The sequence below is a fragment of the Pipra filicauda genome, unplaced genomic scaffold (assembly GCF_003945595.2).
Source record: "Pipra filicauda isolate LSUMZ 115617 unplaced genomic scaffold, ASM394559v2 scaffold24_size8852520_pilon, whole genome shotgun sequence".
NCBI classification, from domain to species: Eukaryota; Metazoa; Chordata; class Aves; order Passeriformes; family Pipridae; genus Pipra; species Pipra filicauda.
In genome coordinates this window covers 5,259,158-5,277,670 of record NW_024104365.1, presented here as the reverse complement: position 1 = coordinate 5,277,670, position 18,513 = coordinate 5,259,158, and the positions used below count along the sequence as shown (strand labels likewise).

At 41.4% G+C, this 18,513-nt stretch overlaps 1 protein-coding gene and 1 long non-coding RNA gene across 2 annotated transcripts in view; one reads left to right on the top strand and one right to left on the bottom strand.

Annotated features, from left to right (window-relative positions):
* Positions 1-17,367, bottom strand: part of TM9SF2 (transmembrane 9 superfamily member 2) — a 30,126-nt gene extending 12,759 nt beyond the window's left edge. The window contains exons 1-7 of the mRNA XM_027741046.2: positions 17,130-17,367; positions 12,340-12,407; positions 11,072-11,165; positions 10,245-10,372; positions 4,168-4,297; positions 2,581-2,705; positions 1,611-1,722 (exon numbers count right to left, since the gene is read on the bottom strand). Coding sequence (XP_027596847.2) covers positions 1,611-1,722; positions 2,581-2,705; positions 4,168-4,297; positions 10,245-10,372; positions 11,072-11,165; positions 12,340-12,407; positions 17,130-17,261 — 789 coding nt within the window. The 5' untranslated portion in view covers positions 17,262-17,367. The remainder of the gene's footprint in view (positions 1-1,610; positions 1,723-2,580; positions 2,706-4,167; positions 4,298-10,244; positions 10,373-11,071; positions 11,166-12,339; positions 12,408-17,129) is intronic.
* Positions 17,368-17,900: 533 nt separating this feature from the next.
* On the top strand, positions 17,901-18,289 carry LOC113998369. Its single transcript, XR_003544427.2, has 2 exons — positions 17,901-17,936; positions 18,134-18,289. It is a non-coding gene; the product is annotated as an uncharacterized LOC113998369 (long non-coding RNA).
* Positions 18,290-18,513: the final 224 nt, after the last annotated feature.

Genomic DNA, 18,513 nt, shown 5'->3' with positions numbered 1-18,513 from the left:
TATATGAGTTCACCTGGAATTCAAATGACCAGCAGAATAATAAAAGAACATGCATTTTTTAGCATACGTAAGTCCACACAAAGAAACTAAGCTATGCTATGCAGTTTCCAGCACAACACTTCACTCTCTAGATAGTGGTCTGTCCAAATTATCCTTTGCTTTCATACAACCTCATTTCAGTACCAACTATCAATCCAGTTACAAACAGCTTTTACTGCGAGACAGATGAAGAGACAATACTACAGAACTTATACTATTAGTAGAGGGAAACAAATTATTCCTTCAGGCATTTCAACCATCAATCAGAAACACTTCAAGAAGAGCATTTCTTTGTTTTATTTTGTACAGTAAATATGAAAAAAAGGAATAGACAGTGCTGATTAACCTGAAGATTGCTATTAAACAAACCACAAACACTACTATCAAGTAATAGGATTGGCTAGGTGTCTTTCTGATGGGAGGTTATTTCAGTAATTTATGCAAGAGCAAGAGTGCTTTCCAGAAAAGTCAGTTTTTGAAAATATAAAAAACAATGGGTTAAAAAATTTAGCCAAGGTCAAATATCTGGTTCACTGAGGTAATAAAACTAGGTCTCAAAGCATGCAACAAGTTTCTAAAACATTATAAATGATTCTAAGATAGAACTGCATTGTTCATCATACCTAGACTGTCTTTTTTCTGTCTTACTGAGATGACCTGATCTGCCAACACAACAGAATTTCAGAAGACTACCTCCAATTGATGTAACATTGTGCACAGTACAGCAACACATACAAATAAGCTGTGCATATCATTTTAAAGGAAGAACAATATAATAGCATGAAGATAAGGTCATTCTTAATTACTAACTTCTCACAGGTTTTCAGAAATACTTACTTTTCAGTATACAAATTCATTTCAGCATCATAACTGATATAATTTCTCAAAATACAATTATTACATCATACATAGTATAATCCCTTTAGAGTATATTTCTTATACCATTTATTGTATTTTGAACTTAGTCTTAGATGAAGAGTACAAAATTTTGGGAAACAGTTTGTCCAGCAAAACTCATTTAAAAAAAAGGAAAATCAACAAAGAACCCCTATTTGTCACCAGAAGAAGACATATTCAAGTATCACTGCTCCCCTGCAGTTGCCTGATATACTGCTCCTCTGCTTTTCAATAAAGAGTAGCAGAACAAAAAACACCAGCTTCCTACTCTTTTGGCGTTTTTCATGGGAGTAAGACCCTAGAAAGAAGGCAGCTTTTGCATCAGGAGAGCAGAAAATGATCAGCTTCAACCTACGTACAAGAGTAGTTTGATGAAACACACAGTTTCTGAGACTTAAGAGTCTGGATTGAAAAATAATCTACCAGAAAACCTAGGTAAACATGCAAATGGGATTCTTTTAAAAACCACATTTCTCACTCAATCTGTGTGTGGTGGTACGCAGAATTGTAAAGCATGTGGTTAAATTCCAAGTCACCGCTGATATTCCAGTTCAAATAAAGTTTTAAAACTACAAATTTACTATTTTGAGCTAATTTTAGTTGTCCATCTTTAAAATTCGGTGTATTAATGCATGATTTTAAGAGGTAACTACCAGAGAAATCTTAGTACTCACTTGAAAAGAAACTGAGTATGTATAAGCAATTTTTACTTCTCCACTAGCCTTATTATTTATATCCATAGGTACTCCTGAGCAGTCGGGGTTGTCTGGATTAGTGTGCTTGTAACTGCAGGAAGAAAACACACAAAATGAAAGCTGCTTCACTGACAACACTCTTAAGAAAGAATTCATTCATCTTAGAAAAGCATATCAAGCATTCTTCCCTTAAATATAGAAATTGTTCTTAATGTCTCAAAAATTTCAGAACTCATAAGGAAGGTATCATAAGCTCAGGACTTTTTGAAACTTGAACTTTTTAAACAAGAGTTATCTCTTCTAAAATGAAAAATATAGAGAGCACAGTCTCTAAAGCAGCGTGCCAAAAATGAAACAGGTCTGAGTACTGCTAAGAACTCCAAAACACTCAAAAAGTTACAACACCAGAATTACTAGCTTCTGTAATAAAAGAATACTTTCAACTGAACCAACGATGCCACAAGTTCAGTTATATGACGAAAAAAACCCCAACATGCTAAGAAATAATACAACAGATATCAGTTTTGCAAAAGCCACATAAAACACCTGAACAACTGACAAGTGTATCTGTGAAATCATTCTATTCAAATCCTGATTGCTGAAGACATGAAATGTTGCACTTCAATTACGCTTCCATCAGCTACTGGTGAAACATCCAATACAAGACAAAATGTCCCCCAGTTGGGAAATGAGGGTTCTACATGCACTACACACCCCCCACCCCCCACCAATACTTCCAAGTTTTATTTTATCTTTTCTTGGCCCAAACAGGAAACAGTTCACCAAGATCCACTGAATGCAGAACAAAATCACATTAGACTGTCCTACACTACACTACATCTACAGGTCACATATCTGAAAAAATTCTGACTACCAGGAGGTCCCCAGATCAAAGCAAGTATCTTGGGATGGATCACTTTTTGATGAAAAATTACTTCCAAATACTAACCTTTTTGGTTCAAGTTTAGCAGCAACTAGTCTTGCTCCTAGAGCTTCATTTTCCACAACATGGTAATATATTTTTATGTCAACATGGTTGAAAATATAAAAGGTATCTTTATCATGGAATTCTGACTGCAACGATAAAAGATGACATTAAACAATCAAAAAGATATAGACATCTAAAAGCCTTAGGCAGAAGCTTACATAACACAGACTGCATACCATTTTCTGTCAAGTTCTCCTACAGTATGAATGTGAGATTCTGTGAATACAAAGACAGTAAAGTGCATCCCTGCATTAAAAAGACAAGCTAGAAAAGTTAATGCTAAGAACAGTCTACTATACCTGAAAAGTAGAAAAATGAATTTAAAGTATTTATAAAATATATTTCTGTAACTGAAGATGTCCTATTTTATTTAAGTAGCAAACTGAATAGATAACTGTGACAACAGAACCTTCCAAGACAAATAATGCAAATAAATGCTCTCTGTGACAGAATCACCCTGACATTTGAAACCAAAGATGCACAGGGATGAACTGCATGCAGCAGCCAGGAATGCTAAATACAAACCTCAGGTAAAGGGAAACATTGCTTTGGAATTTAGTCAGTAAAAGAGGTTCTTCAATCACCAGCTGTGATTTAACAGCTGTGTCTATTGAAGCTCAATTAGTACCTCTTAAGGGTTCTATCCCCACCCTTTGCACCCTAATTATAAGAATAGTTTTATAAATCTCCTTCAGTTACCTCTTCAAGGCTTATTTTCTCTTTATTAAAAGCAAGTATTTAAATAAGATTAAAAGAATACTGACAGATTACATATTTGATCATAAATGCATCCATTCATATAGAGCCTCTGAAACCAATTTATTATGGAGGCAAGGAAACAAAACTGGAAATTGCAGAAACTGTTGATCTATTAAGTAAAACCAGCCATTCTGAAAAAACCAAACGCTATTCCAAGTTCTTAGTGACCTCTCCATGGAGGAGGTCTCAGATAATCTAAAGACCTCCTGGACTTTCTACTGCATTCTTATTCCCTGCTTTCAGTGCATTTATCTGGACCTCCACCACCTAATCCAATAGATCTACCAGAGGAGAATTTTGTTAATGCAGAAATCTTACCTTATGCCTTCTTCCATTAGTTCCCAGTTTTAGGGAAGGAATCCTTCAAAAAGTATTAATTTCTGCACAGTTACAAACATACCTATGCAAATCTGATACCATGAAAACACTTCTATCCCACAGAAATGTAAAGTCCAAGCGCTCAAATATTTCAGCTTCTTTGGTAATGAAGATAACGTGCTTTCCTTCACCTTTACCCTTCACATGTACTAAATGATATGCTGTGCATGTTCATCCCTTGATCTTTCAGAGCCCTTCTGTATTCCACAGCATAAGAGACAAGGTTCTTAGGCTTAGATCAGGATTTCAAATTGTGGTACTTGCAGAGATATCAAAACACTTAGTTGTTTTTGGGCCATACGGGTTCTCAAGACAGCAAGAACTTTCCACAGAAACATACATAGGAGAAATGCCAGTCTTTAAATTAGTAAAAATGGGATATTAAAAATATATATAATTGCATAAACATACGTTAATAACACAGGCATCTTTTGGACGGCCATCTTCAGTAATGTAACAGCCAATAGGAAAACCAGGATTGCAGAACCTCTGGCCATCTTCCACATCATAACACCAGGTCACAGGCATGTTGTCCACAATCCTGTAAATGGCAGTGACATTTGACAATTTTTCAAAATCATAGAATCAGCTCGGTTGGAAAGGACCTCTGAGATCATGAAGTCCAACCCTTGATCCACTACCGCCGTGGTTACTAGACCATGGCACCAAGTGCCACATCCAGTCTCATCTTAAAAACCTCCAGGGATGGTGAATCCACCACTTCCCTGGGCAGCCCATTCCAATGGCTGATTACCCTCTCTGTAAAGAATTTCTTCCTAAACTACACGGTGTAACGGAAACAACACCAGATTAACATTAATCTAACTCTGCTAACATTCATTATTGGTAAATTAACTAAAAGAATAATACTTCTTTCATATCTTAACCCATGGAATTCCACTGATTGCCAATCCAGTTTCCAAACGAATTACGAGCATGTAGCTCTTCAACTGAATCTATTCTATTCACTGGACTCTTTTCTGAAGTCCCCTTACAGAAATAGCCCAGGCAGAAAAATCCCCCACTCCAAAGTCACAACAGTCTAACATTTCATTATTTTGTCATTAAAAAACGGCCAAAATCATTACTAAACCAGCTAAAATTTATTTCAAGTTTACGACAAACCACAAAATAATAAAAAAGTGTACATCACATATTATTCATTGTCCAGCTTCCTCATTGCTCTTCCATTGCAAAATACATTTTTCATGGCACTCATCATTATAACCACTAGGCTATTAATGTTAACAGCTACCTGATAATACCTCATTAGATACTTCCAAATACCTAATTAAACACAGGAATTATGACTTTAGGCAACAAAACCAAAGAACTATCTAGTCTGATGCATATTGGAACAATCTCTGAAGTAGCACTACTTTTTAAAGCACCCCAACAGATGTGGGTAAAGAGTGGTACATGCTGCCTTTGTTCACACAACAGAGAGAGATCTGCATCATCCCTACCATTAGCTACGCAGCAGAAATAGGTAGCACTGTTCTTGGCTTATACTGACACAACAGAAAAGGTGAAGACACCCTACAAAAACAGAGTTTCCAGATTCTCAGGAGATTCCAAAGACTATCACAGCTGCAAGCAGCAGCAGCACCAACCAGTTCCTAACTTCACCATGCTACTACAGGGTACAATTAAGGTGCTAGTTAGGAGCCATTCCAGAAGCAGATTGATTACATTTGGACCATACTGTATGAGGCAAACGGTATGAGGTTCAACAAGGCCAAGTGCTGGGTCCTGCACCTGGGTCGCATGTGGTGGTTTGAAAAACCTTCTCTCTGAGGTAGTAATGGTTTGTCCCACTGATAATACTGGACCAATCAATAGTCCACGTGTGCCCTGCGGAAATTACATACCCACAGAAACGGAAGGTGGTGAAGATCGTTTAGAAGGTGGGTAGCCATGATCTGAGCCAGGAGGAAGCAGGGGGCCAGTGAGCCCCTCTGGGGGCCAAGGGCCCCCAGCCGAGGCTACGGGAGACCCGGTATAGTGTCAAAGCTGGACCGGGTTCCGTAATCAAGAGCTGGAAGAGCTTCCTTACTGTCAGCAGCAGCAGAAGACACTGAAAGTGGCAGCGGAGCAGTCCTGAATGGAGACAACGGTGGCTAAAAGCCAAAAAGATAGCCAGTAGCAGCGAGATAAGGTGAAGCCGGCTGAAAGACGCAGAGATGTTCCTGCAGGAGGGAGAGCTGGCAACAAAACAGAGGAAAACTCAACAGGGCTGTTTTGGGGTAAGACTGTATTACTTTCCCAAAACCCGGAGACCTCCTGAAGAGGAGGGGTGGACTTCCAAACCCTTAGGGAATCGCAAAATGCAGCAGCAGCTAGAGAGAGAGAGAGAAAGGAGCTGAAAAACTCGGAGTCGTCCTGAGAGCTGAACCAGGATGGAATGCGGAGGAGGTGGCCTTGACCCCGCTGCTGCTGCTACCATGCTGGTAAGCTGAGACAGAGCAAAGGAGCTCTGGTGAGACTGAACTGAAAGCTGCCTTAAATGCTCTAGCCCAAGAGAAGTGAAGGTCTCCAAGGAAAATCCCCCGAAGGCTCGGGGTTGGAATTTCCACAAAGTAAGAACAAAAATCCTGACTGCCATACTTAAATCTGCTGCCTTAGAAAAATGAAAGACACTAACCAGTGCCACAAAAAACTGAAATGAAGGAACTGTGGCCTAAGGAGTGACAGAAAGACTTTTCTCTTTTCTTCTTAGACTTTTATTGAAGGAAAAAAGGAATTTAATTTAATGTAAATATATATATGTATGTAAATAAACCATTGTAAATATTTTCCCCTTTTCCCCAATATCGAATAGTTGTGTTTTGTCTGAAAACTCTCCACATGAGGTGAGGAAGATATCAAGTCCGTGCCATCACTAAACCCTCTCACAGGGGCAAATTGTGGGAGGGGGCTTGAACTTAGAAATTGGATTCTTGGGAGTTTCAAACCACCACAGTTGCAACAACCCCAGGCAGTCCTCCAGGCTGAGGGCGGAGTGGCTGGAAAGCAGCCTGGTGAAAAAGGACCTGGGGGTGCTGGTTGACAGTGGCCGAACATAAAACAGCAGTGTGCCCAGGTGGCCACAAAGGCCAATGGTATCCTAGCCCTGTATCAGAAATAGTGTGGCCAGCAGGACTAAGGCATTAATTCTTCCCTTGCACTTGGCACTTGAGAGGCCACACCTTTGAACCCTGCATCCAGTTCCGGGCCCCTCACTACAAGAAAGATATTGAGGTGCTGGAGCATGTCCAGAGAAGGGCAATGTAGCTGGTGAAGGTTCTGAAGCATAGGCTTAGGAGGAGCAGCTGAGAAAGCTGGGGGTGTTTAATCCGGAGAAAAGAAGACTCAGGGGAGACCTTATACCTCTATATAACTACCTGAAAGGATATTCGAGGTGGGGTTGGTCTCTTCTCCCAGGTAACAAGCGACAGGACGAGAGGAAATTGCCTTGATTTGTGCCAGGGGAGGTCAGATTGGATATTAGGAAAAATTTTTTCACTGAAAGGGTAGTCAGGCATTAGAACAGGCTGCCCAGTGAAGTGCTGGAGTCATCAACCCTGGAAGTATTTCAAAGACATCTAGATGTGGCACTTTGGGACATGGTTTAGTGGTGTACTTGGCAGTGTTAGGTTAATGTTTGTATTGGGTTTGTGTGGCAAGATTTTGGTTCGCAGGGGGGTACAGAGGTAGATTTCAGTGAGAAGCTGCCAGAAGCTTTCCCTATGTCTGATAGGATCAGTGCCAGCCAGCTCCAAGGCAGACTCACCACTGGCCAAGGCCGAGTGGCAGCACCTCTGGGTTACCCTTAAGCGACTATGGCAGCACCTCTGGGAAACAGATTTAAGAAGGGGGAAAAAGAACTGCAAGGGTGAACCCACTGCACAGCAGGACTCAATGATCTTAAAGGTCTTTTCCAATCTAAACAACTCTATGATTATATATTTGAAATTTTACTTCCATAATATATGCTAGAGAGAACTTTTGCTTTTGTTAGTATTTTAATTTCACAACCAGACCCAGGTAAAACATTAACATATTGCAAGTAAGTTTGGCTGAGGTAAAGGCTTTCCCTTGCATCTTCTGCAGCAAAGACATACTGAGCTACCTTCAAGCAGCAATGCTGGAACAAATTGATAGTTTAAGCACCAAATCATTTTTCACAGTTAATCTTCAAATTTAAAATGACTTGAAGAGATTATACATGTGGAGCAAATATGCTATTCAACAGTGCTCTTATATGTCTCTCAAGAACATCTGGTGATGAACATTGTCAGCCAAGATATCAGCATAGCTGTTGAGTCCAATTCAGTCTGTCAATTCCTAATCTTATTAAGTGGCTTTTAAACCTTAAAAGTACTTTGCACCATCTGTGTTCCCTGGGAATTTCATGATAAATTGAAGCTGGATAATAAACCTCTATTAAATCCTTGCTTATGCTACCTTGTTGATCCCTGTTCAACATACCTCTGTACCATACTCCTGGAGCATGCATCATTATTCACAAAATCCAGCCACTGCCACTTTGTGAAGCTAAGGCTAAGGAGGACTAACAGCCATAAACAGGGATTTTTCATGCCACTGGTTCTAAAATTTTAGGGCAGTGGGCCTAGTGAAAAAAAAAATAGTAGAAATGCCATTAAAAGGACTAAGAATACCAGAAATACCCTAAATTTCAAGGGAAGGTTTCACACTGAAAACCAGAACTATATCTTACTTAAATCTCAACAGTCATATCAAGTTACCTATACTGGTTAAAAATATTACTTAAATACACTAAATATATCTGTAAAACAATTTAATCTATGGGGGAAAAAAACCCCCAACAGTCTGAAGAATTTTCTGTGTGATTAGTTTTAAAAAGTTCTATTTCAGTTTCTATCAGCTTAAGCTATGGGTTTTCCTAAAAAAATTAATTTATTTCAAGTATCATAGCTTTGGGAAATTATTTTTAATTTATAAACCAAGACATACACAAACTTTTAAAGTTGAAGCTTTAAGCTTTAAGACCCACATGCATCACTAAAATTCAAAGTGGTGTAAATATTATAAATATATGCAGTATTTAACAGGAATATAAAACCAAGCCCAGCATGTCTGAAGCTCTATTTATTTTAGCATTAGCCATTTACACTTCAAATCCCTGCAACAGTAGCTGTACCTTTCAGAGTTTCTTTTATTACTTCTTCGCTCACCTACCCAAACATATTGCTATTGCCTGTGAACCCTTCTGACCTAATCTATCAATTTCCTACAGGACTAACTTCAAGAGATTCCCAGAAATATTTACATTGGTGAGCCACAGTTTATCCCCACAAAGGGATATCCCATATCAGTTCCCAGGAGAAGTAGAAAATGCACTTGCTGCCTTTCCAGCACGGGTGGCTGTTACAAAATTGAGGAAATAGAATGTGACATTACAGGAAAACAGTTAATGACAGTGGCAATATTCAACATTTCACCTGCATTTTTACTAATATATTCAGACAGTTTTAATCTAATTAGATGAAGACTGAAATGTTTGTTCCAGAGAGGCAGGAAGCCCATATTTGGAATTGGGGCATACCTATGGTCAACACTGGTTAATGATGCTTATGTATTCCTTGCAAAAACATGCCACAGGAACTTATGCCCAGGTTGTTCCTTTCACCCTTGCACCTGAAGGCTGCTGTTAGCAGAGCAAACCAACATGCAACGCACTAAACAAACACTGATAGCGTGGTTGGGTATTTCCAACATCAGGACCGAGCCTGCTGGTAAACATTTTGCAGCTCTTGGATGTGGGTGCAGAGCACATGGCTACATCCCAACTGAAAATCTCCATGAGATTCAGCACACACATTCAGCCTTGCCCCACCCTTAATGACCATGGGAAGAGGACCTCAACCTCCAAACAGAAACAGAGCCCCAAGAGGCTCCAAGGTGACTCAGATGGTTACAGAGGGACTCAGAGAATAGGAAAGGACCAAGCATTTATGCTTTCCTCAAGATGATTTCATTAATTAAATTTTCATTGTCCACCTTTCCCTTTCATATCCTAGAAGACAAACAAACATTGCATAAAACTCTTTCAGAACCACTGATCCTGTTTCCTGGACACAATATTTGAAGGGGAGTGCAATGGTTCTCAAGGAAACCAAAGACAACATAGCAACAGAATAGAAGTCCCTTAAGACTTTTCTCAAGCTAAGGCAGGACTAACTTCTACATTTACAGGTGCAAAGAAATAGTATTTTACAGTAAGCACAAAGCTTTGTGTTCGGAAACAGATTAATTTCCATTATGCCTGGTGTTTATCCTCCGGGTAAAGGAAGTATTTTTATGAAGGCAACAAACAAAATCTGCAAAATCAGAAGGGGAAATATATTCAGTGCAAATACCTAGTGTTAAATCTGTATTAACTTGCAAATAAAAAATTATAAACTAAAAAAATTTATCACCAACATACTAGACTAACCAATCTAAGAATTTTGATACCAACTTACCAATGATGTTGATAATTCAGTAGCATACTTTTTTTCAAGAAGTCTAGTTTCTGTTTATCTTCTGGCTTTGTGGTATCATATGTTTTTGTACAAACAGATTTACATGTCTCCTTCTTGTTGAATGTGAACTAAGAAGAATGAAACACATATAAGCAATAAGGTTGTAACAAATTTTGTCTTATTTCAGTATTTAACAATTTCCCCTATGCATTTAATTGTCTGTACTATTATAATAAAATCACCTAACAAACTACCAAGACTAGGTATATTAATCCTGCATAGGAGGTTTTTATATTGATGTATATAAACCCCTCCTGCGCTCATTGTAGGAGCCCTGCACCAAGAGCTCCTTGTTACTGACTAAAACATGTTTTCTGCCATGATTTACCAGACAAGTCATTTGATCTCACAGCAGCAATGCTGTCACAGGCAGCTTCAATTGATAACTTTCTCTCCTACTACATGTACAACTGAACCTGAGAGCTTCAGTCACCACATAAGACAAGCTGGCTAACACCATTTCTAATTCTTCCATTTTATGGATCCAGTATTTTCAGATATGGTTCCAAGAAACAGCAGTGCTGAGGAGCAATAATAAGGTTTTGTCCAGTTCCAAAGACAACCTCTGCACCATATCAGCCTACAACTCCATGGTGCAAAGCACATAGTCACAATTAGATTAAACTGAGAGATTTCTATTATGTGGAATTTCAGATTTTGAAGGTCTTTCAGATAAAGCCCTCCTGAAAATGTTCCCCGAGATTCTTATCTCCCCTGGTTACGTTTGAACATACACATTACCAAACACCCCCTGACAGAGAACAAACCCTGTAAGGAGACGGTTCTATCCTCTCTCCAAACAACACTTGGCCAAGGTTTTCAGAAGGCCGTTTCTTTCCTTCTGCTTGACAAAAATCAAACCTGAATTAGAGAAAAGATACAAAAATTAATAAAATATTCTCAGCTGCAAATAATGTTCCCTACTCAGCACCTACATCACAAGTAAAGGAACTATACAGCCTTCCTTGTAGACAACAGTTTCCTCCTTTAAACTGTAAAAGCAAAGTGTGAAAATCGCACGGTTTGAAAATAAACCAAACAAAACAGAACCAACAATCAAATCTCATAATTGGCTATTTCAGAATAGTGTAGCATAAAAGTTTCCTTGAGTAATTACAAGTTTCCCATTTCAATAGGAATTTTAGCCAAGATTTAAACCTTTACATAGAGTTTCATGATGACTGTGAGAAAAAAGCATGCAGGCCAGATTCTTGGGGCAGGCAGGGGACATGATAGTAGCAAAAAACCCCCCAAAAAACCTACACACAGACAGCTCCCTTACAACAAGCACTATTAAACACGTTATTGCAGTTTTATTCACCAACACATTTCATAGCACATCCTCCAAGTTTTTCCAGTCTATTTTTAAGTATATCACATTTTTGTTCACTAAAGTATAGATATAATCGGTGTTTAATCTCTTCAATATTAACAGTCAAAATATTCTTTGAAGCAAAAACTTTACATAGTTGTACCAGGCACTGATACATTTTGTTTGCTCCTATGATGTGTACCAAGAAAACATTTAACACCTCATTAAGATAATTGATGGAATGTTCACACCTCATTACCACTTTAACTCATCTGGCAATAGGCTACTAAAGACAGCAGTAATACTTTGATCTACAAAATGACAACTAATGCAGAAAAGTGAATACTATATATAAATATATATATACACACACACATTTTAATCTTAAATTACACTCAAGCAGTGATTCAACCTACATGAGGGCCTATGAATCCATGCACTACTTCTAAACTAAGAGCAAAGACAACTGAGAAGGAAGTAATGTACTGATGTTAATAATTCAGTATCATACTTTTTTCAAAAAGTCTAATTTCCGTTTATCTTATTAACACCTATCTATTCACTGATAGTTCTATTTTTGCAAACTTATGGTAACAAAATAAATAGGCATTCCTCAGAGGCAAATGACTGTAGCAAGATACAGATAAAACTTTTAGATAAATTAAATCCGTCTTTTTGCAATAACTTGCAACTAAAACAACATAAACGGAATAATATACTTACGCGGTATATTCGTAGGGAAGGACAGACTCTACAGAGTCAAGCCTGTTCACAAACAGCTCGATTCCAGACTGAAAGAGTAGAGATAATCAGCAGTTATACTAAAGCACTCCTTCAATTCTCATGGATATATAAAAATAGGTTTGTTTGAATAAGATAAAAGGAAAGTTGGAAATGTAAGACATGTAATTGTACATCTTGGAAGTGTAATGAACTATATCTGCTGAGAACATAAGTAAAACCATCACAAAAGCAGTGACCACATGACAAACTTGCTTTAGGGCTAACAACCACTCAAGGTTGTTAGTGCTTACCAAGACAGCAAGGAATCATGCACAAAGATAATACAGTTACCACAGTTGCCAGTGTTTTAGTTTTATGTACCATGTTAGAGCTATATTAGTCATCACCATAACTTTTGTGTAATAAAAGTCTTAAAAGAACACGAATAAAAGTACAGATAAGATCAGTATTTCTTCCTATAATTAAGGTACTCCGCAATTTTATCTATGTAGTAGATAATTTTATCTATGTTTTCCAGCTGAAAACTGACCTATGAGAATTTAAACAATCTTTTCAGATTGATACACTACTTTAAATTTCAACAGAAGCTCTTTCCAAAGAGAAGACAAAGATCTAACTTCTTATAAAAGTTTTTCAGTAACTCTACCAAATCTTGAGTAAGAACCTGAAATTCAGTCTGCTCTGGTTTCCGACTACTTTGGTCTGTACACATTAATTACAGACAGGAAGCCTGCTGCTATGGAAAGGGAGAGGTCTTTTACTCTTCCCTCTTAGTCTCAAAATCCCTTCCCTTACTCTAGCCCCACAGTCCCAATGTATTTCAAGTGTTTATCTTACACTGGTTTTGGCAGTTATCTGCTTGCATGGTAAACCAGTTCAACTGGCTAAAACAGCAAAAGACTTACCCCAAAAAATTTTAAAGAGCAGTTCTTAGTAGCACAGTAAGTTGTCCTCATTTCAGCTGGGATAGTTAATTTTCTTCCTAGTAGCTGCTACAGCGCTGTGTTTTTCATTAAGTATGAGCATAATGTTGATAACACACTGATGTTTTAGTTTTGGCTAAGTAGTGCTTACCCTAGTCAAGGACGTTTCAGTTTCCCATGCTTTGCCAGCGAGGAAACGCACAAGAAGCCAGGAAAAGCTGACCTGCACTCGCTAAAGGGCTCTTCCATATCATAGAACATCATGCTCAGTATATAAACTGGGGGGAGTTGACCAGGAGCCACTGCTCCCTGCTCAGGGACAGGTTGGGTATCGGTCAGTGGGTGGTCAGTAACTGTACTGTGCATCACTTATTTCTCTTGGGTTTTATTCCTCTCCCTCTGCCTTTCACTTTTTCATTAAAGTAATTATTGTTATTATTATGGATATTATTATAATTTGTATTATCAGTATATTTTATTTTGTTTCAATTATTAAACTCTACTTATTTCAACCCACAAGTGTTTACTTTTTTTCCCCTGATTCTCCTCATCCCACCAGGGGCAGCAGGGAGTGAGACAGCAGCTGCAAAGTTCTTAGTTGCCAGCTGGAGTTAAACCACAACAGAAGTTGAGCTGTCTTACTGTGTAATCAAGAGCTGAAGAGCAAAAGGAAGATGAGTGCCCTCAAGAACAAGACCTCTCCCTTTCAATAAGAAGTCATCTATTTTCTCACCGACAGAAGAGCTTTTCGTCCCTATGAAAATTCACTCAAGTTTAGACAAACCAAGAAATTCTGGAGGAAAGTAAAAAAAAAAAAGATGGAATTGTTCACCTCTGTGTGTAGCTCAGATACTTCAGTCAGGTACTGTATTTTACCAATATACCCTAGCTGTTCTTGTACAAGTCAGGATGCAGCTCTGTGAGAGGAAGGCAGCTGTGAGCTCTTAGGTTGACTAAGTGAGGACACACCTTAGGGCTCCTCTTTCCCCCCCCTCCCCCAGCCATGCACACCTGCTGCTCACCTCTGGGTAATGCACGCTTAGTGTAATTCTGTGAGCCACGTCAACTTCCTAACACTGCAAAAAGCTGGACTGGCAAAAAGTTGGATAGTCTCCTGCCATGTTAATAAGCTCAAAAAAGGATATAACAAGTAACACAGCTGGGTCAGCACAGAGGGCAGGAACACATTGCCCAGGGGAAGACAGGAATGAAATCTCTCACTCCCAGCAGCAGGGAATTAGACTGCCTCAGCTGGTCACAGAACCATGGCCTCAGATTAGCAGTTTTTCATTGGAGAGGATTTACCTGAATGCTCCAATTTTTCATAAGAAGTATATGCATTCCTGCAGATCAGCATATTTGAAAATTTCCCATACAACAGCAAGTATCCTTTGAAGCCATCAGTATTTTTTTCAACTAAGTAAGGATTCTTAATCTTCAGGCAAGAATTACTATTTCAGCCTGCACAGATCACATTCCATTTCTGATGATATTCCAACCAAAACCACGGAAAGTAGCCAAATTGAGTTTGCCCAAGCAGATTAGCAGGCAACTTGAAAGAAGGGAGAAAAGTCATGAGTCTCATCACTCTTGTGCTGCTACCTACAAGCTCCATTAACAGCATCCCATCCCTTCTCACCAACACAGGACAGGAGATCCACAGGGATCATGATAGCTAGAGTATCATTTAGAGATCTGGTATGTGGATTTAAGTCCTCAAGGCAGAGAAAAATTCACTGCTATTAGTGGCATTGCAATCAACAGTGGCAACTGCAAGAACTCCGTGAGAACATGTGAAAAAAGACGGCTGTCCAGGAAAGCTCAGTTTCACTCACTTATATAAATACTATGATATAGCAATTATGTGACCATTTATTGTTTCTCCTCACCAGACTACATTCTGTTGCAGACTACATGGAGGGAACCATATGTGAGGAGTGATTTAGACTTCTCCACATGCCTGTGTTTCACTTAGTACGTAAATTGATAAGAGGTGGCCAATATTTGCAATATTACACCTGTTGGGGTGCTCGGTTGCCCACCAATGGCACATTTACATTACCCAAGTACTTCACGTCACATTTACTAAATGATAAATTCTCAGGAGGAGACAAACATTTTGTACACATTACATGAGGAATAAAAATGCAGAGACATCTGAGAAAGGTCACCCCATATGTGACTCAGGTTGGTTACAAAAGACAGTAGGCACCCTGGTTCACCTGACTTAAAAACATAAATCGTTCTTCTACAAGCTTAAAACAGGAATAATCCAAACATAGCAATGTTTTTTCGAGGATGTTGTGAAAAAATACAAACTGCAGCTTAAAAGTCTTAGCCTGTATTTGAAGAAAAAACATTCCTTAAGAGGGTACTGCAGCACCATAATAGGTCACCAAGGGAGGAGATGGATGCTCCATGCTTGGATGTTTCCAAGGCTGGCTTAAACAAAGGTAGAGCTGAGCAGACCTAGTGTTTACAACAGTTGTGCTTCAAGCATGAGGCTGCGATATGTGACCTCCTGAGGTCTCACCATTTCTGTGGTCCTATAAAAGAATGTCCACAGAATGCTTTACTACTACAACCAAAGCACCTTCATTACATGTTTGGCTTATTACCTAATCTGTTGATTCAGGATAGCAAATGGATAAAGTAAGCACATTTACCAAAAGCATACAGTTTAAACAGGCTCATATTCTGGAGAATCACAGACCAGTGTTTCATGTACTGCAGGAGCTGAGAGCTCAGAAAGTGCAAGACATCCACTTTCCACAGCAGTTAGACCATGGATCATTAAATTGATTGGTCTTGAACTTTCTCTTTCAAGTATTATAGAACAGTCTGGTGTAATCTCCATCACAGCAGCAGCAAAAAACTTCAAAACGTGCCCCAAAGCAGCAAAGACTATTTTAAGTACAGACTCCTGACCCATCGACATCCACCAAACAAGTAATCGGGTTATGGGAACTTTGCTTCTTACTTCTGCAAGCATAAAACCAAGTTTAAGCTTCACTTGAGACTCTGGGGCCTAGAAGCCCCTACAGTTCAGGTTCCGGCTGCCCGGAAGACAGAGCAAAGGAAAGCGTCACTGGATGCTTACTCTAGTTTGCCAGCTGCTCGCAGCCACCAGCTGCTCGCTCCTGCCAAGAATCACACACCCCCCGACACGACCTTCCTTACTCACTGCACCTTTCCTATAAGGATCTGAAAGGGCCCGAGAGATGAACGGCCGGGGCTTCCTACTTCCCCAACGTGGCCGTAACTCACGGGGTGAGCCGACAGCCCTCTCCTTCCCTCGGAGGGACCGCAGGCACTTTCCAGCAGGGCCGGAGCTGAGCCAGGAGTCAGGACAGCAGCTCTACCACTCCCCTGGGTGGTGAATTTCATGTCTCATGAATTTCATTTTCAATGAGCAATGGCCATAAACTAAAACACGAGAAGTTCCATCTCAACACGAGGAAGAACTGCTTTACATTGACGGTGGCAGAGCAGTGGAACAGACTGCCCAGGGGGGTCGTGAAGTCGCCCTCTCTGGAGACATTCCAAGCCCATCTAGACATGTTCCTATGTCACCTGCTCTAGGTGACCCTGCCTTGGCGGAGGGGTTGGGTGATCTCCAGAGATCTCTCCCAACCCGAACTATCCTGTGAGCGCAGTGGGAACTGGACCACCCTCCGAGCCCCCGCAGCCCCGGCGCCGTCGGGAGCCCCGGTGCGGCATCGCGGAGCGGCTGCGAACGCTCCGGGCAAAACCCACCACGCAGCCCCCGCGCAGGGGAACAACACCGGGGCCGAGCCGCACCCCGGGCGGCCCCAGGGGCCTCCGCTCGGCGCCTCCCGGGCTCACCTTGCACTCGGGCTTCTCCTTGCCGGCCTCGCAGAAGTTGACGGGCGCCAGGCCTGGCAGGTAGAAGGCGGCGGCGGGCGCGGCGGCGGCCGCCAGCACGGCGGCCGTGAGGAGGAGCGGCGGCAGGGCCATGGCGGGCCGGGCCCGGCGGTGCTGGGCGGCAGCGGGGCCGCGCCTCCGTCTCTCCCCCCGCGCGCGCCCGCCCTGACGCGGCCGCGCCGCTTCCGGCTTCCCCCTCGCGCGCGCGCGAGACACGTCGTCACCCTCGGCGCGCGGGGCCGCCCGACGGAGCGGCGGGGGGGGCGGGGCCGGCGCGCGCCATCTCTTCCGGGGTGTGGCGGCCCCTGTTGCCATGGCAGCGCGGCGCCGTCCCGCCGGGAGCGCCTCGGAGGCAGGGGTACCGGGAATGTGTTAGCAACAGCTTGCCAGCAGGCCGAGGGAGCTGATCCTGCCCCTTTTGCTCAGCCCTGGTGAGGCCACATCTGGAGTGCAGTGTCCAGCTCTGGTCTCCTCAGTGCAAGAGAGACGTGGAGCCCCTGGAGTGGGTCCAGTGGAGGGCAACAAAGATGATGAGGGGACTGGAGCCTCTCTTTTACAGGGATAGGCTGAGAGACCAGGGCCTGTTCAGCCTTGAGAAGAGACGACTGAGAGGGGACCTCACACTGACTATAAGTGTCTGAAGGGAGGGTGCTAAGAGGATGGATCCAGGCTCTTCTCAGTGGTGTCAAGCAATAGCACAAGAGGCAATGGGCAGAAACTGATACACAGGAAGTTCTACCTGAATATGAGGAAGAACATCTTTACTGTGTGGGTGACCGAACACTGGAACAGATGCCCAGAGAGGTTGTGGAGTCTCCCCCACTGGAGATACTCAGGAGCCCTCTGGATGCAATCCTGTGCCATGTGCTCTGGGGTGACCCTGCTTGAGCAGGAAGGGTGGCCCAGGTGACCCACTGAGGTCCTTTCCAGCCTGACCTGTTCAGTGTTTCTGTGAATGTCCACAGGTGACAGGAGCAGCATCCAGCAGCTGTTTGGGACTCCTCGCCTGGGCGGTCCCAGAAAGGCCTGAGCCCACTGATCCCGGTTAGGCTGCACTGGCTTTGTGCCTGTCCAGTGGTCCTTGCTCTTTCTAAAATAAATTTTGTCTTTTTTTAAATAAATTTTGTCTGGGTTTTTTTTGTGGTTTTTCTTTTTTTTTTTTAGTTCTCAAGTGTTTCACCGGGAGGAGGGATCTGCCACACCTAGCCACTCATGCCAACACCCTTGAGTTCCCTACGGTTTGCAATCCAAGAATTTCTAAGTGTGAAAGGGGTTATTTGAATATAAAGTTAATTTCACAGCACTGAAATAAAACACAGACTTCCTCAGCGGAATATGATTGGAG